The sequence below is a fragment of the Diceros bicornis genome, chromosome 26 (assembly GCF_020826845.1).
Source record: "Diceros bicornis minor isolate mBicDic1 chromosome 26, mDicBic1.mat.cur, whole genome shotgun sequence".
Classification (NCBI taxonomy): Eukaryota; Metazoa; Chordata; class Mammalia; order Perissodactyla; family Rhinocerotidae; genus Diceros; species Diceros bicornis.
This window is the reverse complement of record NC_080765.1, coordinates 48,054,795-48,076,951: the sequence shown is the minus strand read 5'-3', so window position 1 is coordinate 48,076,951 and position 22,157 is coordinate 48,054,795. Positions and strand designations below refer to the sequence as shown.

Genomic DNA, 22,157 nt, shown 5'->3' with positions numbered 1-22,157 from the left:
GTGGTATTCCTGCTGTCCTTCAGCTCCATCCTCCACCCAGTGTTATACCCCCAAATTGCAGTGTGTTCTTTCTCACCCTTCAGGTCTCTGCTCCAATGTCCCTGAGAGGCCTTTCCTTACCACCCTATCTAAAACAGTCCATTATCTATCCATTTATTATTTATTGTCTGTCCTCTTCCTGTTAGATGAGAAAAAGACTTACTGATACCATATCTCCAGTGCCTGGCACAGAGTAGGTGCTCAATAAATATTTGGTAAATTAATCTATACCTAACACAATAAACATCTGTAGGAAATACCCTCATTCTGGGTATTTTTCTCATCAGCATTCCAAAACAATGCTACAGAGGGATCTGACAAAGAATAACATGGTTGAAATGTTTCACTCTGTTGCACGTCTCTCTGCTCCCTTTGACTTCTTCCACTAAGACCTATCAACAATTCCTGGTTATGATGCCTCCTAGAGGAGCACCCTACAGCTGACCTGCTTATGACTAGTGGAAGTCATTAATTCACAGTGATGGCACCCACAACACTCTGCAGCAAACGGCTATTACAACGTTTTCCTATACCAGGTCAAACTGCAGGGGAAACCTCAGGTAGCAGATGCACAAGGTCTGGCATTCATTTCCTATTTGCTGCCAGAAGAGCCAGCTTGAGAAGATTTAATACATCTGAGCGGTTTCCCAGAGCTGCTCCCCCACCATGGTAATAATAAAAGGAACAATTAATCATGAAGAAAATACTCCCTAGTACATGCACATTTGACCCTTAAAATGAGTAGACAGTGTTTATATTCCATGACGCAGCTGTAAAATCTTAAAATGGTGATGGTATTTGTCAGACTCCTTTTCTAAAGCAGCTGAATCATGGCAGATAATCCTCCATCCCTTAGTCTTCTTAAATCCTACCTAATTTTCAATAAATGCACATTCTGCAAAACTAGCATTTATTTGTTTGGTTCATCTGAAGTGAACTTAAAATGTTAGGGGTCGGGCCGGCCCATGGCTTAGTGGTTAAGTGTGTGCACTCCGCTACTGGCCACCCGGGTTCAGATCCCAGGCGTGCACCGATGCACCGCTTCTCCGGCCATGCTGAGGCCGCGTCCCACATACAGCAACTAGAAGGACGTGCAACTATGACATACAACTGTCTACTGGGGCTTTGGGGGAAAAAAAGGAGGAAGACTGGCAACAGATGTTAGCTCAAAGCCGGTCTTCCTCACACACACACACAAAAAAATGTTAGGGGTCTATATTCATTGGATTTTGTGTTGATTTCTTGAAAGGGTGGCATAACACAAAACTAGAAAATCAATGTTATTCCCAATTGATTTTTTAAAAACCTAAATATTTGAGGAAGAAATGTACCTTGCTAGATCAAAAGTCTAGCATATGTTTAACTTGCAAACAAACCAACCAACCCAGAATCTTCAAAGAACTACAGGCTGACCTGAAGCATACTTTTTGCTATAGCCAAATGAGACTACTTGCACTACTTAGTTGCAAATATCTCAGAATAAATGACTCTACAAAAATCTGATCATTTTACAGATAGAATTTTACAGCAGTGAAATATGTTCCATAACATAAAATTCTACCAAACTGACAAAATCTATAATTTGAAGGGCAGAAGGAGATTTCTGCCTGGTAAAGGAAAACAGAATTCAACCTGAAAAAGCTTCACTGCCTACAAAGCACCCATGTCTGAGTGTTTGATGACATCCCCCCTCAAATGCACCTACCGTCCCAGCCAGGATGTCATGGGGGCAGCAGTCCAGAAGGTGACTCTTGCAGACACGGTCATCTGTAAACTTGACCCTCTGTCTGGTTTCGTCTCCTGAAATTCATTTGTTGTTTTAAATAAGACAATATTATCACGTTAAGCACAAAAGCATATCGGGTACAACAATTCGCCTGGATGATTTGCAGACTACCAAATACACTGAAAAGCTGATCTAGAGATATTTACGACTGGAGCGGAGATGTTTCTTGACGCTAAATATATCATGAAGAATCACACTTAATGAGATCCGACTCCGTCATTGTGTCAAAGAAGTCAAGGAGTCAGAAGTAAAAGGCTGAGCACCAAAAGGCCTTTAGCCCCACACATACATGTGAGCAATGAGATACCAAAACTCATGCTAATCAGAGGGCCATGAATCACCACATAGCACTTATAGCTGGTAGTTTCCACCAACAAAAGCTACTGCTTAATCTAATCATTTTGCCATGGACAAATATATAAGCAGTATTTTGCCCAAAATTACGTGAAGAAGAAGGTTTCAAACTCTACTGCTGACTGATAAATAATCTAGACCTCGTCTTCCTGTCCCTCCTTCACCCCCACCCGTAAAAAGTGGTTGGCACCTGGGAGTCACTTTTAACAAGACAATACCAAAAAAAAGCAAAAAGGAACTAGGTTAGTCAATACACACTGTGAGTTCCAACACATACTGTACCCATCTGCATTCTTCAAGACCTCAGCTGCAGAATTTTATGCCCGCTGTTGAAAAGTTTTAAAGGAAAAGTTTTCTTGCCCAACCTGCAGTAAGGAAGTCAGGGGAATGATACATAAAAGTAAAGGCAAAGTGGAATGTGACAAATTTTAAAGCTAATCTGTGTATATGACACAGAGCTGTGAAATACTAAAGGAGGAATATACTTTAGGATTTGCAAGCATCCAGGATTAATGTAGTGTCTTTTTATTGAAAATGTTTTCTTTCTAAACTACACTTTTAAAGTTACTTGTGGAAAAAAAGCAAACACTTTTTTGTTATAACAGCTTAGAAATTGGTTGTGACTCACGGCTCGATGAACATGAGGCTTTTCTGCAACTCCCTTGCAGATTGATGTAGGCAGGCAAAGATACACTGAACCTTTATAAATAAAATAGAGGGGCCACAATTGTTCAGTTTGTATGAAATAAAAATATGGGAAGCAATTCAAAAGCAACTCAATATACAAAGAAAGCTAAAAAGCACTTATTCACCTATGAAATAAAGTGCAAAAAATCTGCACAGCCCTACGATTGTGCCAGTGTGAACTTACAACTTCATTACTTCAGCAGAAAAGAAAACACGAACCACAGCACGTGTACAGTTTTGCAAAGATGCAATAGCTTTCTCCCGAGACAACCATCATGATCTTGCGCTCCTCCCTACAGTACAACCTACCTAACGACTGCCAAGCGCTGGCTACAGAGGCTCTCCTGTGCGGCTGGGGGTAAGGGACTGGAAAAGCACCGGGCAGGAACCCACGTTAGAAAAGCTCCATCTACGGCTCCCCTCGCAATGGTGCCGAGCAAGAACGGCCGGGGTTTCGAGACCCATCCGGCTCCCTCGGGTGCAGCTTCTCCCCCGAGGAGCCTCGGAGGAGCTCCGCCACCCGGCGGCCAGCAACCCGGAGCCCGCGCGGCTCCAGCCCTTCGCCGACTGCCCGGTTCGCGGATCGCCGCGGGGCCGCGGGGGACGAGATCGCAGGGTGGCAAAGGGGAAGGAGCCGAAGCCCACCGACGGCGCGGGCGCCCGGTGAGAAGCCGGAGGCGGCCGCCTCCGAGGCGAGCTGGCTCAGACAAAGGCCCGGCGCCTGCGGTCTGCGCGCGGGGGAGGGAGGGCGCCCGGCGCAAGCGCAGACGGTCGCGGTCCCCGCTCAGGCCGCCCGGCGGCCTCGCCTCGCTCCCACCCAGCCCCTCGCCTGGCCGGCCGCTCCGACTCACCATCCCGGGCCGTGCCCATGAGCTGGTCCAGCAGGGCCCGCATCTGCGCCTGAGCGGACATCGCGGCCGGCGGGAGCGGCGGGGACGGCCGCGAAGGCTTCTCTCAGCGCGGTGGCGGCGGCGGCGGCGGCAACGACGAACGCTGCTGGCGTCCGCCTCGAGCTTGCTCGGCTCCTTCGGCTCCTTCCCGCCGCGGTGGACGCCGGGAGGAAGTGCGTCAGCGCCGGCCTTTGGCCTGCTGGGAAATGTAGTTTCTGCAGCGACGTGGGGTGCTGAATTGGGCGCTGGAAGAGACTGAGGCTCCAGTGGTTCGAGCAAGTTGTCCAAAGGGCGGAGCCAAAGTCCCAACCCTGATTTTACTCTAGAGCCCAAGACCTATATGCTCTACCGAGGCTAAAATGCAATAAAATAAAATAAAATAGATAATCCAAAACAAGAAAAGAAACCCTGTGTGTTTTCTTGCTAGTCATGAAACTGTGAACATATCATTATAGATACTCTCAGACTCTGAAATGAGGATTTTAATGGTGCCTGTGACATGGTTTTTGTGAAAGTTAAATCAAGCATGGAATTAATTTTAGGTTCTGTGATTATTACTTCGTGGTAGTCCCTCTGTGAGCTCATAGTCTGCCATGCACCAAGGCTGTCCAGCCCTAGCCACATCAGAGAACGCTTGATTGGTACTCCCTTGTGAGTAGAGCAGCCAACCACTGGAAGGTCGGTTGACTACATTAGATCTTTTCTACTCTAGGAGGACAGTGATTCATCCTTACGGAACTGTCACCATATCAGAGGTGTATTTGCTTTTCCTGACTATAGTGCCTCCACACAAGCACACACACTGAAAGGCCTACAGAATGCCTGATTCACTGATGTGGAATCCTACACAACACTGCCTCATGTCAAGAGATCCATTTTATGGTAAAGCAGGTCAATTATTTATTTCCGTGTAGCAAGCCACTTAAAATCTCAATGATATAAAACAAAAATGACATTATTTCTCGTGATTGTGTGGAATTCACTCAGGGCTTAGCTGGGTCCTGGGCTCTTCTGCTCTAGGTGGTGTTGGCTGTGTTCACAAGATTGCTTGTATAAAGCTGGGCTGAGCAAAGGTCCAAGAAGGCTTCACTGACATGCCTGGCTCCTCTGTGGTCCTCTGTGTGGCCTCTCTCTCCGTACATGAGAATATGACATTAAGAAGTCGAACCTAAGCTGCTTCATAGTATGGCAGCTGGCTGCCCCCAGGGAGGGAGTGGAAGTTGTCAGTCCTTTTAAGGCCTAGGCTCAGACCCCAAACTTTACTTCTATCATTATCTATCAAAGATGAGAGGAATTTTCAGTAGCCATGTTTGGAGACTACTGACCACAGTCCCGAATAGCTAAAATATACAGGCTTTGGAATTAAGGGTGGGAAGCAGTACTGACACCACACCATTGATCCCAGTGACCACTTTGTGGAATTTGTGCTTCTTGCCCCACCTAGGGGCTTCCTGGTTGTCACTGAGGCATGACATAAACACACATGTGCAATCCAGAAGCACAGAGGAGTTACTACGGCGTGTGGAAATTAATAAAAGAAACCTTAACAAAACTGGAGTCAGGAAGGCCTATAGGGGGGCTCTCACGCCCATCACACACCGTCAATTACACCAAACAGGAAGACTCTGACACTTGCATCTTGGACAGGAAGTACAAGTACTTAACTACTGAAGGAGGAGGTCTCTCCCCACCGGTCAACAGCCCAGCCAATGAGAAGCCGTTGCCGCACTGAATTATGTCCCCCCAATGGCCATATCCTCTGATGGAAGACCAATTTAGGAAAACAAGCAATCCAGAGTGCCTGATACCAAATAATGGCCAGCTCATTAAGCCACCCCTGTTTGTGCTCTCCTCCTTCCATGCCTCACTCCTTTTGCTCCCATTCCTAATTCTCTAGGACTGAGGTCTTTTAATAAAGTAGCACAAAACCTTCTCTGTCAAGCTCTGCTTTCTGGAGAACCAAAGCTAAGACATTGAGACCTGCACTAAAGGAATTTATAAAGGATGTCATTCAGAAAGAAAATTATCTCAAAAGATAGTTTGAGATGTAAGAAGGAATGGTGAGCAAAAAGGAAAAGAATGGTGAACATGTAAAAATGGAAACACTGCACAAAATAATAATAATAAATTAGTTTGTGGAGTTTAAAAAAAGATTGATAAAATTCTGAACAACAATAGCATGTTAGTCAGAAGGGTGAATAATTAAGAGTTCTCTGGCCCTTGTACTGTGCCAGAGGTGCATTAAGATATTGTATAAATTTAGACTTTGTTAAATCAAATATGCATTGTAAAATTTTAAGGGTAAGCAGGCCGGCCTTGTGGCATAGCGGTGAAGTTCCGCGCGCTCCACTTGGGTGGCCCAGGTTCGCTGGTTGGGATCCTGGGACCTACACCACTCATCAGCGATGCTGACGCAGCGACCCACATACAAAAAGGTAGAGAAAGATTAGCACAGATGTTAGCTCAGGGAGAATCTTCCTCAACAAACAAACAGACAAAAATTTCAAGAATAACCACTTAAAAAATATAAGTGGAGGGGCCGACCCTGTGGCTTAGCGGTTAAGTACATGTGCTCCGCTACTGGCGGCCCGGGTTCGGATCCCAGGCGCACACCAACGCACCGCTTCTCCAGCCATGTTGAGGCTGCGTCCCACATACAGCAACTAGAAGGATGTGCAACTATGACATACAACTATCTACTGGGGCTTTGGGGAGGAAAAAGGAGGAGAATTGGCAACAGATGTTAGCTCAGAGCCGGTCTTCCTCAGCAAAAAGAGGAGGATTAGCATGGATGTTAGCTCAGGGCTGATCTTCCTCACACACACACACACACACACTATATATATATATATATATATATATATATATATATATATATATATATATATATATATATATATATAAGTGGATTATATAAATTCCAAACAGGCATATGGAAAAAAATGGAATAAGAACATAAACAAACTTAGTTAATCTAAAGCATGCAAGAAGCATTGAAAAATTGGGATAAATAAAAATTAAAAATATATGGCTAAATACAAAGTGGTAGCCTAGACTGGATCCCCGAACAGAAAAAGAACATTAGTGGGAAAACTGGTGAAGCTGAATAAAGTCTATGATTTAGTTAATAGTAATGTACTAATGTTAATTTCTTAGTTCTGACAAATGTATCACAGTAATATAAGATGTTAACCTTAGGGGAAACTGGGTGAAAGGTATATGGGAACTCTTGTACTGTCTTTGCAAATTTTCTGTAAATCTAAAATTATTCCAAAAGAAAAATTATATTTAAAAAATTACATGGTAGAAAGAAATTCAAATAAATTATTATCATAATAATTATAAAGCAATTAAATTTATCACTTAAAAGAGAAAAATCAAATGGGATATTATGGAAATCCAGCTTTATGCTATTTAGAAGCAATATATGTGAAATATAAAGATGAGTAGAGCCAGCTCTGATGGCCTAGCGGTTCAAGTTTGGTGCTCTCACCGCTTCAGCAACTTGGGTTTGTTTCCCAGTCAGGGAACCACACCATTTGTCTGTCAGTTGCCATGCTGTGGCAGAGGCTCACATAGAAGAACTAGAAAGACTTACAACTAGGACATACAACCATGCACTGGGGGTTTGGGGAGGGGAAAAAAAAAAGAGGAAGACTGGCAACAGACATTAGCTCAGGGCAAATCTTTCTCTGCAAAAAAATAAAAAAAAATAATAAATAAAAAAATAAAGACATGGAAAGGTTAAAAGTAAAAGTGTGGAAAAACATGTAGGCAAACACCAATATAAACAAACCTAATATAGTTACAGTATAAGATTTAAGGGAAAAAATATTATAAAGAATAGAGAAGGTTTTGTTAGGTTTTGTTCAAAGGAAGATATAACTAAACTTGTGTGCACCTAATAAAATGGACTCAAAATATGCAAAGCAAAAGATGACAGAACTATAGAGAAAACAAATATACCACTATAAAAGGGGATTTCAATATGTCCCTTTCAAAATTTATTGATTAAACAGCCCCAAAATCTGTAAAAATATAGAAGATTTTAATAAGAAATTAACAAGCTTGACATAAGGACATGTATAGAACCCTGTATTCAACAGAGAACAGACATTTTTCTCAAGCACACATGGGTCATTTTCAAGAATTGATCAAACATAAGGACATAAAGCAAATGTCAATAGATTTAAAAGAATGTGTCGTTGTCAACTTAAAAAGCAAATCTGCCTGTTATTTTATCCTCAAAATGAGTTTATTCAGGAACAGCCAAAAGGATGCAATTCAAGATGTGCATGCTATAGCAAACCATAGGCAAATCCAGAAAACAAAGGTGAGAAGCTGCTTTTATAGAGAAAAAGGGGGAGTAGGGAGGGGCTGTTCTAAACGAAAGTCCATTGGAGGAAAGTGACAGATCAGGACAGCAACAGCTCCTCATTGGCTGAGCTGTGGTACTTCTGATTGGCTGGGCTGTTGGCAGTCAGCCAGAGAAATCTTTCTTCAGTAGTAAAGTAGGTTTAGCAGGAGATGCAATGTCCTCTCTTACTGTTTGGTGTTATTGATGATGTGTAATGGGGGTGAGAGCTCCTGCCACAGGCCTTTCCAACTCCAGTTTAGTTAAGATTTCTTTTATTAATTTCCATATCATAAAGCCCACAATCTCTACCACAAGACAACAAACCTTTCTAAAAAATAGAAAAAAGATTAAATACTCCCTAATTCATTCTATGAGGCCAATATAACCTTGATAGCAAAACCTGACAAGGAAAGTAAAATAAAGTGACATTATAATCCAATTTCATTCATAAACATAGAGGCAAACATCCCAAACAATGTCAGCAAATGAAATCTAGCAATGTGTTGGGGCTGGCCCGGCGGCTTAGCGGTTAGGTGTGCACGTTCCGATGCTGGTGGCCCGGGTTCAGGTCCTGGGCGCGCACCGACGCACCGCTTCTCCGGCCATGCTGAGGCCGCGTCCCACATACAGCAACTAGAAGGGTGTGCAGCTATGACATACAACTATCTAATGGGGCTTTGGGGGAAAAATAAATAAATAAATAAATAAAATTTTAAAAAAAAAGAAATCTAGCAATCTGTAAAAAGATAATAAGCCATGAGCAAATTGGTTTAATCTAAGAATTCGAGGATCATTTATCATCAGAAAGCTAATGGCATTTACCACATTAAAAGATTAAAGGAGGGCCAGCCCGGTTGGTTGCGTAGTGGTTAAGTTCACGTGCTCTTTTCCAATGGCTCAGGGTTCGAGGGTTCCAATCCTGGGTGCAGACCTACACACCACTCATCAAGCCATGCTGTGGCAGCATCTCACATACAAAACAGAGGAAGATTGTCATAGATGTTAGCTCAAGGACAATCTTCCCAAGCAAAAAGAGGAAGATTTGAAACCAGCAAACAGTTAGCCATTGATGATTAAGTAGCTAGGAACTAAAGTTTTTTTCCTTTTTGCAATTACTGGCTACAGCTTTTAGCTGTTTACCCGCCCATTGTTAACTGTGCTGTTTAGGCAATATGCTATCTGACTCCCACTAGATTCCTATAGATAACATCTCCTTGAAGCCTGGGTCACCACAGTAATGGATGTTTGGGCTGTTTTTCAGGAATTAGAACCCCTTGTCCACTTCAGGCTGGTTGAGACCACCCACTCATCAACTGGGCCAGCGCAGATGTCCGATAAGTGACCTTTGGACGTCAAGAGGCTAAAAACTCCACCCTCGGGTCATGCCAACGCCACCATTTTGTGAACATGCATCCTATGAAAAGGCATGAAGTCTGACTACGCTTGCTCGGATCATCAGTCATCTCACCTCTCCTCACCTCCAATCATCTATCTCCACATTTCAGACCACTTTGCCTGGATAAATATCTGGATAAATATCCCTGAGTCCCTATTTTTGGGGAAGCGGATTTGATTTTTTTTTTTTTGGTGAGGAGATCAGCCCTGTGCTAACATCTGCCAATCCTCCTCTTTTTTTGCTGAGGAAGACTGGCCCTGCGCTAACATCCGTGCCCATCTTCCTCCACTTTACATGGGACGCTGCCACAGCATGGCTTGTCAAGGGGTGCGTCGGGGAGCGCCTGGGATCGGAACCTGCGAAACCCGGGCCGCCGCAGCGGAGTGCGTGCACTTAACCGCTTGCGCCACCCCCCCGGGGGGAAGCAGATTTGAGACTCATTCTCCCGTTTCCTCACGTGGCTGCCTTGTGATTAAACCCTCTCTCTGCAATCTCGTCATCTCGGTGATTGGCTTTCTGTGAGGTGGGCAAAACGAACCCGGTTCGGTAACAGATTGGCAACAGATGTTAGCTCAGGGCCAATCTTCCTCACCAAAAATAATAAAAGATTAAAGGAGAAATACCACATAATCATCTCAATAGATGCAGAAAAAGCAGTTAATAAAATTCAATGCACATTGATGATGAAAAACTGTTACTGAACTAGATTCATTTTTGCCCATCACCCAGAAAGCCAAACACGGAGACAACGAGATTGCAGAGAGGGTTTAATCACAAAGCGGCCAAGAGAGGAAAACTGGAGAACAAGTCTCAAATCTGTCTCCCCAATAATGGGGACTCAGGGATATTTATGGGGTATGAGGCAAGGTGTTCTGAAATGTGGAGATAGATGATTGGAGGTGAGGTGAGGTGAGGTAATTGATGACCCGCACAAGTGTAGTCAGACTTCATGCCTCTTCATGGGACGCTTATTCACAAAATGGCGGCATTAGCATGACCTGAGGGTGGAGTTTTTAGCTTCTTGACGTCAAGAGGTTGCTTATCGGACATCTGCGAAGGCCCAGTTGATGGGTTGGTGGTCTCAACTGGCCTAAAGTGGACAAGGGGTTCTAATTCCCGAAAAACAGCTCAAACGCCCATTACCATGGTGACCTAGGCTCTAGGGAGATGTTATCTATAGGAACCTAGTGGGAGTCAGATAGCATATTGCCTAAACAGCACAGTTAACAATGGGTGGGTAAACAGCTAAAAGCTATAACCAGTAACTGCAAGAAGGAAAAAAATTTTAGTTCCTAGCTACTTAATCATCAATGGCTAACTGTTTGCTGGTTTCAAAACCCTTAGGAAGTTAGGAATAGAAAGAAACATTCCTAACCTGTTAAAGAATATCTACAAAAAATCCTACAGTGCATGGGCAATGTATGGGAGCAGAATTTGCCACCTCCTCTTTGCCTCACCCTCTTTGACTTTATTTATTTATTTTTTCCCCCAAAGCCCCAGTAGATAGTTGTATGTCATAGCTGCGCATCCTTCTAGTTGCTGTATGTGCGCGCCCAGGATCGAACCCGGGCCGCTAGCAGCGGAGCGCGCGCACTTAACCGCTAAGCCACAGGGCCGGCCCTCCTCACCCTCTTTGGCATGAGGATTATTTTGGGTTGGTTACTTTTAAGAAACTGCAGACAGGGGAGAAGCTTTGAAATGTAGAATTTACCTTTTGTAAGAGACATTTACATCTGTAAGGGAAATCTCCATTTGTAAAGATGTCTCCCTCTTGTAGGGGGGATGACCTTATCTCTAGAAATTCTTATCAATGAAGAAAGCAAGGACTTAAATCTGCATAATAACCTTACTCTTCTTTACTGTGCTTTTTCTGGTAACCTGTAACTGACTCCCCCACCTCCAAAATCCTCCTTTGTCTTTAGCTGAAGATAGTATGTAAGGTAGCAACCTCAGCCATTCTGGCAAGTTGCTCAGTTTTCCTGGGTTTCTCCCATGTATAGATGTTATAAAGCTTTGTTTGATTTTTTTCCTGTTATTCTGTCTCATGTCAATTTAATTCTTAGGCGAGCCAGAAGGACCCAGAGGGTAGAAGAATTGTCTTTCTCCCCTAAAGCAACTATCGAAAGTATCCCCTTTAAAATCAGGGACAGGATAGGACAGGGACAGGACTACTGCTTCCATTTAACAGTCAGCTCAGAATGGCAAGAAAAAGAAATTAAAGACAGGAGGATTGAGGAGGAAGAAACAAAATTGTCTTTATTCAGGGCCGGCCCCGTGGCTTAGCGGTTAAGTGTACGCGCTCCGCTTCTGGCGGCCCACGTTCAGATCTCGGGCGCGCACCGATGCACCGCTTCTCCGGCCATGCTGAGGCCGTGTCCCACGTACAGCAACTAGAAGGATGTGCAGCTGTGACATACAACCATCTACTGGGGCTTTGGGGGGAAAATAAATAAATAAATAAAATCTTAACAAAAAAATTGTCTTTATTCAGATGACGTGATTATATTCCTAGAAAATTCAAAAGAACCCACCAATCAAGTATTAAAAACAATGAGGTTAGCACGGTTTCTGGTTAAAAAACAATATACGGAAATCTATACACTATTTCTATATACCAACAACAGAAAACACAATTTATTTTTTAAAGACAACATTTTCAATAGCATTAAAGACCACAAAATGCCTAGGAATATATCTAAAAAAAGATTCAAAATACTTGTACGCAGGAAATAAAAATCTTACTGTAAGACATCACAGAAGGCCTAAATTAAGTGCATAGAAGACAATATCTTGTCAGTTCTCCTGCAGAGTTATAGATTCAATACAACTCTTAAAAAACCCTACATGTCCCAGTGGCATAGTGGGATCCCAGGTGTGGACCTATGCACCACTTATCAAGCTATGCTGTGGCAGGCATCCCACATATAAAGTAGAGGAAGATGGGCACTGATGTTAGCTCAGGGCTAATCTTCCTCACCAAAAAACAAACAAACAAAAATGCTATGGGGTTCTTTTGTGAAACTTGGCCTGATTGTAAAATCTTACTGAAGGATGAATGGCTGAAGTTTTCCAAAAGAAGAATAAGGTGGAGGTATCTGTCTATCTAGATATCACGAGTTATTATAAGGATGTTGTAATTGAGATTGTGTGGTACCGGCACAAGAATGGGTAGAGAGAATGGAAGAGAATAAAGATCCCAGAAAGAAGCTGTGGGGAAATAAAACTTCCCTGGACTCCCTGTGCTCCTGTAAAGAGCCCTAGTCTCCCTAGACCCTTCACATACTGTGAGAATTAGATCTGTAGCCATTTGTCTAGTTAATGCTCTGATCCAAAAGTATAATAGTGTTACCAATAGCTTCCTTATCTCTCTTAGAGAGCCCAGTGGTTACAGCCTGGATTAGGTGGCTAGGTACTGGGGAAAATGGAGTGTTATCTTTTTAGGCGTAGTATTTACACGGCAAGGAGTGAGGGCCCAGGATCTGGAGGCATCTCTAGGTCCTAAAAATCTAGACAAGAGACACTGGGGCTGCCTGGCCCCTGGATAGATTCATTTACAAACCAAAGAGTGGAGTAGGGAGGAGACCCTTTCAGGAGGAGCAGGAGGACAGCTGCCTCTTCCCCTTTATGAACGGAGAAAAGTCATTGTTCCTCATCTCTCATCCCCTATGCTGTGTCGGGCCACTCACCATAGGAAAAACTTCCATCAGTTCTCTATGTGCCATCCGGGGTAAGGCCTGTGGGGGAGGAGGTGTGAAGGACTCAACATGCCTATTATTACTGTGGGGTAATTAATAAGAAATCTGATCTGATCCAGAACACCTGGTGTGAGCATTAGGATAAAATTAACGAAGCTGAATATTAAAAACCCAACAGAAACGCATGCATATACAGATTTTTTAAAAATATGGCAAGTGACATTGAACATTACTGGGGAAAAGAGAGACTAACTCAATAAATGGCACTAGAACTCCTGGTTATCCAAATGGAAAAGAAAATGAAATCACTTCTTTACCTCACACTAAATCTATTCCAAACTGAATTAAGGACTTCAATGTTAAAATCAAAACTTTAAAACCACTAGAAAAAAATGTGGGCGAGTTAACTTGGGGTAGGTAAGGACTCCTTAAATAAGACACAAGAAATACTAACCATAAAGGGAAAGAGTGATAACTTTCTAGATTATTCTTTCTTTATTTTTTTAAATTTTATTGATTTATTTATTTTTCCCCAAAAGGCCCAGTGGATAGTTGTACGTCATAGCTGCCCATCCTTCTAGCTGCTGTGTGTGGGACGCGGCCTCAGCATGGCCGGAGAAGCGGTGCGTCGGTGCGCACCTGGGATCTGAACCCCAGGCCGCCAGTAGCAGAGCGCGTGCACTAACTGCTAAGCCACGGGGCGTCCCGATAATTTTCTAGATTAAAATACAAACTTCTGTTCATCAAAAGGCACCAGGAAGTGAAAAGACAAGACGCAAACTGAGATATTCACAACACACGTGACTGACAAAAACTTAGGAAACAAAAAAACCATTCAACAGCAAACTGGACCAACGACAAGAATAGGCACCGAAGAGAAGAGGAAATGCCTTGGCCGACAAACGTACGGAAAGATGCTCAGACGCGTAATCATCTATGCTGAGAATAAAGCCACAAGGCGACCCGACCGCAACCCCATGGGCTGACAAGGCCAGCGCTGGGCAGGGGCGACCGCACGTTGCCGCGGCGCCGGGGCGCGGACAGCCGTGGGACAGCCGTGGTCCGGTTTGGTCAGCACGGCGCGCGAGGCCGTGACTGGGACCCACGCGCCAAGCCCTCGGAAGACGCGGCCACACCCCGCGTTGCTGAACAACCGAGGCGGGCCGCGGGGCGGGGCCGCCCCGGGGCGCTTCCGCCCCTACCCCCGGCCGACCGGAAGTGACGCTCGGGGGCGGGGCCGGGAAACGCGGCGGCGGTGCCGGCGAGCGGGCGCGGCGGCAGGTGAGTGAGCGCGGCCCCGTCTCTCGCGCGCGTGCCCGCCGCGGGCCCCCTCTTCCCCGCCGACCTCGTCTCTCTGCCTCGGCGGCCCGGCCCCGAGGACCCCGGCCTGGCCCTCAGATCTGAGTCCGCGCGTGTCCGTGCAGCCGTGTGGGCGGAGAGGCCGCGCAGGGGCCGGGGCTGGTCAGCCCCAGGGGCCGGCGGGTCACAGCCCGCAGCCGGGGCCTCCCCTAAGCGGGATGTATTGAACTCCCGGTGGGAGCTTCCCGCCCCGTGGGCCACAGGCGGGGAGGCCGGCCGCGGCCGCCTGCGCTGGAGGGGGCCTCGGTGACGAAGGTGCAACCGCTGGAACAGTGTCCGCGGGGAGTCTCGGGTCGGACATCCGCGTCCTCTCACCGGGACGTTGTCGGTCAGACGCACTGGCGGTCACCCCGCTCGGCCGACGTGGACGCCTCTGTAGGGGAGATCCTCGTGAACGGAGGCAGAGTGTAGACCGGCGAGCTCCCGGCCCCCGCCAACTGATTGGCCGGAGCAGACTGATGAGTTATCAGGGTGGCAGCTGCGGTTCCCCCCGGGGTGCTCCAAGAAGCCCTGTGATTTCAGCAGAGGAGCTGGTGCGATGTGCCGTCTCCAGGGACGGGCTGCTGGTGTCTCTAATGCTACCACCAAACTGCACCGCTTCTTTCCTGGCAGTTTCACAGTGCGGGTGCTTTTGGAGCAGCTTAGATTAACTCCGCGAAGATTGAGCGTCTGCTGGGTGCCAGGCATGGTTCTAGGTGCTGAGGACGTAGCACTCAACAAAATAGAATTCCTGTCCTCAAGGAGCTTCAGTTCTGCGGTAGGATACAGATAAGAAATAAGCAGAACATGGAGCATGCTAAAGAGAAAATACAGCGGAGGGAAGAGGAATCATGGAAATGACCCTGGTAGCAAGGGGACATTTTTTGGGCATTTTACCAGTTCTCTGGCTCCTTGTTGCACTGATTGGAGTGCTTTTGGCTTGAAGTATCAAGAACCCATTAAAACTGGGTCAGCCTGTGGAGGGATTCCACTTGCTATCACATAGGAAAGTCCAGGAGACTAGGAATAGAGGGGGCCGAGGGCTTAATGAGATCCTCGGGGTTTGGTAATGGTGTGTGTGTGGGGGGTCTGATTAGCCTCTCGTATACCTTCTCCTTGCCCTGTTTTTCTCTGTTGCCTTTTTTCTCAGGTTCCTGCCTCCATCCTACTTACTTATGTTAGTTATTTGCTGCTGTATAACAAATCAACACAAAGTTTAATGGAATAAAACATCAAACATTTATTATCTTACAGTTTCTGTGGGTCAGGAGTTTGGGAGTGGCTTAGTGAGGTGATTATGTTCAGGGACTCATGGAGCTGCAGTCATCTGAAGTCTTGATTGGGACTGGACGGCCTGATTCCAAGACAGCTACCCACACGGCCAATGACCAGTGACGGGAGGCCTCAGTTCCTTGCTGGCTGCTGGCAGGAGTCCTTATTTCCTTGCCTGGTGGGCCTTTCCTTAGTTTGGTGTCCTTACATGCCAGTTGTCTTCCCTCACTCAGAGTGAGTGATCCGAGAGAGATGGAAGCCCCAGTGCCTTTTATGACCTGGTTTTGGAATTCTGATACTGTTACTTCTGCCACATTCTATTGTTAGCGTTACTGAGTACAAGACTTCACCTTTGAAGGGAGGCATATCAAAGAGTTTGTGAACATATTTTAAAACCACCATTCCACTTATCACTCCTGTGGGAAAAGAGTGCCTCTTCCCTGTAATTCCAGCTGAAGTTGTAGACCTAATACTCAGTTGGGCCATAATCACTGTGAATCTGTTTAGTTAACTAGGTCTGGGTAAAGAGACCTCCTCAAGATAGGGAGGGCTGAGTTCCACTAGAAACACATTAAGCATGTGGGAAAGTGGATTTCCCCAAGGAAGATCAAGGAGCTGTTACGAGAGAGAAGGAATGGATGTCAGGTGGTCAGAGTGACCCTTACATCTGATTTATGCCATCTATTTCAGATCAGGTTTTATTTATTTATTTTATTTTATTTTTTTAAAGATTTTATTTATTTAGGGGCCGGCCCGGTGACTTAAAAAAAAAAAAAAAAAAAAACTTTTATTTATTTATTTTTCCCCCAACGCCCCAGTAGATAGTTGCCTGTCACAGCTGCACATCCTTCTAGTTGCTGTATGTGGGACGCGGCCTCAGCGTGGCCGGAGAAGCGGTGCGTCGGTGCAAGCCCGGGATCCGAACCCCGGGCCGCCAGCAGCGGAACGCGCACACTTAACCGCTAAGCCACCGGGCCGGCCCTCAGATCAGGTTTTAAAAGTCAACTGCTCTTGCAAGCTGTAGATTTCAAAGCAAATGGTTAATAAATGCATTCATAAATTACTTTTCCAAGACAAGTTTATGAGCAGAGCATAGCAAGAATTGGACGTTTATTTAGACATGTGAATGTATGTTTATTTTATGCCAGGCACTGTACTTTGTTTTGGGAAAACAAAGGCAATAAAAACAAGTGTATGCCCTCAAGTTCCTCGTAGTCTGGGAAGGAGGTCTCACCAGTGGCTCAGTGAGTACGGAGCAGTGTGAGGGTGGAGGTCAGATCTGAGTGGGCTTTGAAGGCACAGTAGGAGTTGCCAGACGAAGACGGGGAGAGGAACAGCATGTGCAGAAGAGCAGCAGTGTGACTGGGGGAACAGATGTTGGGTGTAGGGTTTAGGGAGAGACGACACTAGAGGTAAGCAAGAGCCGGGTGTTGAAAAGGCCTGGAGCCCGACTCAGACATCTGAGCTTTGTTCTAAGGTTGTGAGGATCATTCCCAAGGTTTAAGCAGGGAAATGACATGATCAGGAGATATTTTAGAAAGGTGTCTCTTACTATATCAAGGAAAGAAGATTTGAGAGGGCTACAGAAATTCAGGTGAGAAGTTATAAAAATATGACGTAAAGCAGTGGCCATTGAGAGGAGGAGCTTAATTGCAGAGACAGATAAGTGAGAATTTACAGTGTTCCTTGGGTGTTTCAAAACGTACTGTATATCTCATTCAAAATTGGTCTTTAGAAAACTCACAGACTTAGTGAATTTTCTTCCCATTCTTACTTTGTAAAATCCTTCATGGAGCTTAGGTTGTCTGGATGTGGTTTAAAAAAGAAAAAGAAGAATGCTGATTCCTAACTGAATCACCAGGAAGCAGGTGCTGAAAGATCAAGTGACATATCTCTAAAGTGGAGCAAATTTTTAAAAAATCAGAGGTGAGCATGGGGGAGAACTATGTGTCCGTAGTGGCTGAACTTGGGTAATGGGTACATGGGGCTGGTGGTCTCTACTTTTGTATTTAAACATTTACATGACAAAAGGTCTTAAAAAATAAATAATGATAAAAAATAAGTAAATTGACAACCCTGCTTGTCTTGTAGGGTTGATCAAAAGTGATTGAGTAAGAGTTATACTTTATAAGAGTTTTCTGATTTCCTTTTCCCCACCTCCACTGATTTGTGGGGGAGTCAAAGGAAATAAAATCTGCCTTAGAATTCAGGAAAAAGGCTTACTCCGTGTTATTTTCTGGACAAACCTACAAAACTTACTCTATGTACTAGTTACTTGTCTGAAACGTAGACCAAGTTTCATCTTTAACTTATCTTTAGTTGGTGCTGTGGAGCCGTCCTCAGTTACTTGAGAAGTTTTGCGGTCATGTGAAGGAAGGGGGCCGTGGGTTGAGGTTTGTGAGCCGACTGCACATGCCGTGATACATTTGCCTTTGTCCGGGAACTGTGACCTTAAAATTGTTCTCCTTGGAAAGATGATTAAGGGCCTATTCTTTGTCTTGAGATTCTTTGCTTGGTGAAGAGGAAATAGTTGTTCAGCTGTAAACAACTGAACACTGTAGCTCCCATTGTCTGGCTTCTGCTTTGCTCAGCGGAACGTCCAGTCCTTGCTGGATACTGTGGGCGTCTCAATGCCTCATGCTGAGCTCCTCTCAGAATACTTGGGCGGCTCGTGCGTGACATAGGCCTCCTAAGGTAAGACGTTCTTCAACCGTTTGTGTATATAACAGCCAGCTTTAGGGACAAGCATTTGCACACACTTGCTATAAGATCGATCCGTGATTATAGATCATCAAGTCTGTGCCAAAAGACAGGCCCTGGAGTGAAGAGAATGGTTGTGCGTTATCCTACTCATCTTCTTGCCCAGGGATGGGCTGCATAAACTCTCCCCCCACCACTCCAGTTAACTAACATTTACTGAGTGCTGTGTGTTTGGCACAGGAGACGCAGCAGAGTCCTCCTGCCTTTAAATAGCTCTCAGTCGGCCATGGGAGGGCTGAGTTCTCTGGGGTGGAAGGTGGCTATCCTGGGTCAGTAGTGCTCACGCAGAACTTCCTAAGGCTGATGCTGGTCCCGCTGAGGCTTGGAGGACTAAGAGAGAGGACTTCCAGGACCAGCACACAGGAAGTGTTGAAAATTAGCAGCCGTTACTGGTCAAGTCATAGCACAGTCTCAGTGGGCAAAGGCAATTCACATATAAAACAACACAGAGGCCCACTGAGTACATGACAAGGTGCAGCATTTCTATTCTCTAGAAATCCTAGCTTTTAGGGAGTAATCCGGTGAGTGTGAATTAGGGGCAAGAGTTCCCCAACGGAAAGAAAGAAATGTATCTGCTCTGACTCAGACTTAAAGAAGAGCGACTTTTGACTTTATCGACACTTAGTGCTCGAGTGGTGAGGTGGTCTTTTCATTCATTAATCCATCGACAAAACCTTTCAGTGTCTGGCACTGACTGCTGAAGCTAGATAGTAAAGAGAATCTATAATCAGAGCTTTTCCCTAGGTATTCCCTACATATTTTCTCCATTTAAAAACCTCGTCTGCCTCCAAGCCTCTCTTGCTTATTTAAATTTTTTTTTCCTCTCTCTCTCTCTGCTTTTTAATTTTGCAGGTACTCTCTTTTCCTCTTGTTTTATGTATGTATGTATGTATGTATGTATGTATATGTATGTGAGGAAGACCAGCCCTGAGCTAACATACGATGCCAATCCTCTTCTTTTTTGCTGAGGAAGCTTGGCCCTGGGCTAGCATCCATGCCCATCTTCCTCTACTTTATATGGGACGCCGGCACAGCATGGCTTAACAGGCGGTGTGTGGGTGCATGCCCAGGTTCTGAACCAGGGAACCCCGGGCCGCCGCAGCGGAGCGCGCGCACTTAACCGCTTGCACCACCGGGCCAGCCCCTATTCATTTATTTATTTAAATTTGCAAGTACTCTTCACTAAAGTAATGTCTGCTTTGTAAAATTGTCACGCTAGTGAGGTTGAGTAATGCAAGAAGTAGATCTTCTTTGAGTGGTGGAAAGCATTTAGTTGGCTGTTCTAAAATTTCCGGGCAAACAAGTGGACCTTCTCCTTCATTATTCCTTCACAGAGATCAAACTATAGTACCAAGTTCTTCTCAAAATTCTCATATGAAACCAAAGCTGTGAGTTTAAGACATGCAGTTAAAACTAAACAGAAATTTTACTTAGTTTAAATTTTATTTATTTATTTATTTTTCCCCCAAAGCCCCAGTAGATAGTTGCATGTCATAGCTGCACATCCTTCTAGTTGCTGTATGTGGGAGGCGGCCTCAGCATAGCGGGAGAAGCGGTGCATCGGTGCGAGCCCGGGATCCGAACCTGGGCCGCCAGCAGCGGAGCGCGCGCACTTAACCGCTAAGCCACAGGGCCGGCCCAAAATTTTACTTAGTTTAAACCAATTTTTAAAATATGCAAACTACTGGGCTGGCCCCGTGGCTTAGCGGTGAAGTGCACGTGCTCCGCTGCTGGCGGCCCGGGTTCGGATACCGGGCGCGCACTGACGCACCGCTTCTCTGGCCATGCTGAGGCCGCATCCCACATACAGCAACTAGAAGGATGTGCAGCTATGACATACAACTCTCTGCTGGGGCTTTGAGGGAAAAAATAAAAAATAAAATAAAAAATTATAAAAAAAAAAAATATGCAAACTACCTTTTAGATTGAAGTGCTTAATTTTGAAAATCTGATCTCTTTGGCTCATTGTCTGAAAATTCCCTTAAAAGAATGCTGTAAAATTCAAAATTTTAAAATTGGGCAAGGGGCCAGCCCAGTGGCGCAGTGGTTAAGTGCGTGCGCTCCACTGCATCGGCCTGGGGTTTGCAGGTTCGGATCCCGGGTGCACACCGATGCACCACTTGTTAAAACCATGCTGTGGCAGCACCCCATATAAAGTAGAGGAAGATGGGCGTGGATGTTAGCCCAGGGCCAATCTTCCTCAAGGAAAAAGGGAAGGATTGGCATCAGATGTTAGCTCAGGGCTAGTCCTCCTCACACACACACACAAAAAAGTTATCAAATTTTAGTTCAAAAAATTAGACCCCATACTTTCATAATATCTGCAGAATTGCCAGTTATTTGTTCCGGCAGTTTTCCTTCTGCCCTTGCTAGAATTTTTATGTTTTCTTTATCCATTAAAAAACAATTCGAGGGGCCGGCCTGGTGGTGTAACCGGTTAAGTGTGCGTGCTCTGCTGTGGCGGCCCGGGGTTCGCAGGTTTGGATCCTGGGCGCGCACCAACACACGGCTTGTTGAGCCATGCTGTGGCGGCGTCCCATATAAAATAGAGGAAGATGGGCACGGATGTTAGCTCAGGGCCAATCTTCCTCAGAAAAAAAAGAGGAGGATTGACATCAGATGTTAGCTCAGGGGTGATCTTCCTCACCAAAACAAAACAAAACAAAACAAAAAAAACGAGTAAGACTTCCTTTTTTTTTTTTTTTTTTAAATTTTCTGGTCTCTCTGACTCAGTAGACTGTTCTTAGAGACAGAACCCTTGGAGAAAAAGGAGACCCCTATTTCCTTTCTTCGTATATGATAGTATTCCTACCCCCTTGAAATGTTAATGAGCTGCATAAACTGTTGTTTGATTTATTGTTCTTCCCCATGATCAGAGTTTCCATTCTGGACTCCATGGCCTGTGTGCCCCGGAGCGGGGACAGGTGCGGCCACTGCGGTGGCCTTTCGTGGACACACCCATGGTAGCAGGTATCTGTGGTTCCTCAGAGTTCTTTAGTGCTGGGCAATAGTGTTTGAAAAACCATACACAGAAGGATTATGTATTTATCTCACTTCCGGTTATCCTTACAGTCACATCTTTCACCTCAATATGTGTCATATTGCTACATTCTCTTTCTCATCCCTCACATTTTTCATCTTTTGTTGTTTTGTTTTACATTAAGTCACAAAGTGAACTTTTTAGTTATCATTTCAGAAGCTCAGAATTGATAGGAGAAAATACCAGTCAATGACTGACTGAAAATCCTGTGAATCCATTTCCAATTTCTGTCCTCAAGACCACCAGCTTGTCAGAAGTGACAGAAAATCACATTGGATGCATGTGAGGTAAAGACAAACCTCTTAACCTCATCATCTTTTTCCTTGATTATCTTTCCTTCATCTGTTGTATCTTAAAAGCCTTTATCTTAATGAAAAGTTCTTAATTCCTTTTTAGTATCTGGGAAGCGTTCATTTAATTTTATATGTATGTATACAAATATGGATTTTGTTTTCCTTTTAGGATCTACTGACTTGCTGTTAACAGCTTCCTAGGGCTCCTGTTCTCTGGACTTCTCACATTGAATTTTGCTAGCGTAGAGGC

General features: G+C 44.9%; 2 protein-coding genes across 7 annotated transcripts in view; one reads left to right on the top strand and one right to left on the bottom strand.

Annotated features, from left to right (window-relative positions):
* LUC7L (LUC7 like) overlaps window positions 1–3,837 on the bottom strand; it is a 35,346-nt gene extending 31,509 nt beyond the window's left edge. For 3 of the 5 annotated variants that reach the window (XM_058570508.1, XM_058570511.1, XM_058570510.1), the window contains exons 1-2: window positions 3,718–3,837; window positions 1,745–1,839 (exon numbers count right to left, since the gene is read on the bottom strand). In XM_058570508.1, the coding sequence (XP_058426491.1) occupies window positions 1,745–1,839; window positions 3,718–3,778 (156 nt within the window). In that variant the 5' untranslated portion in view covers window positions 3,779–3,837. Of the gene's footprint in view, window positions 1–1,744; window positions 1,840–2,807; window positions 2,879–3,175; window positions 3,556–3,717 lie in introns of those variants that run through there. The other 2 variants (XM_058570512.1, XM_058570509.1) reach the window with 2 other exon arrangements.
* A 10,608-nt stretch (window positions 3,838–14,445) lies between these two features.
* The window catches only part of FAM234A (family with sequence similarity 234 member A), a 36,041-nt gene continuing 28,329 nt past the window's right edge, over window positions 14,446–22,157 (top strand). The window contains exon 1 of one of the 2 annotated variants that reach the window (XM_058570507.1): window positions 14,446–14,485. The gene's annotated coding sequence lies outside the window, so the exon portion shown is untranslated. Of the gene's footprint in view, window positions 14,486–21,761; window positions 21,902–22,157 lie in introns of those variants that run through there. The other variant, XM_058570506.1, reaches the window with a different exon arrangement.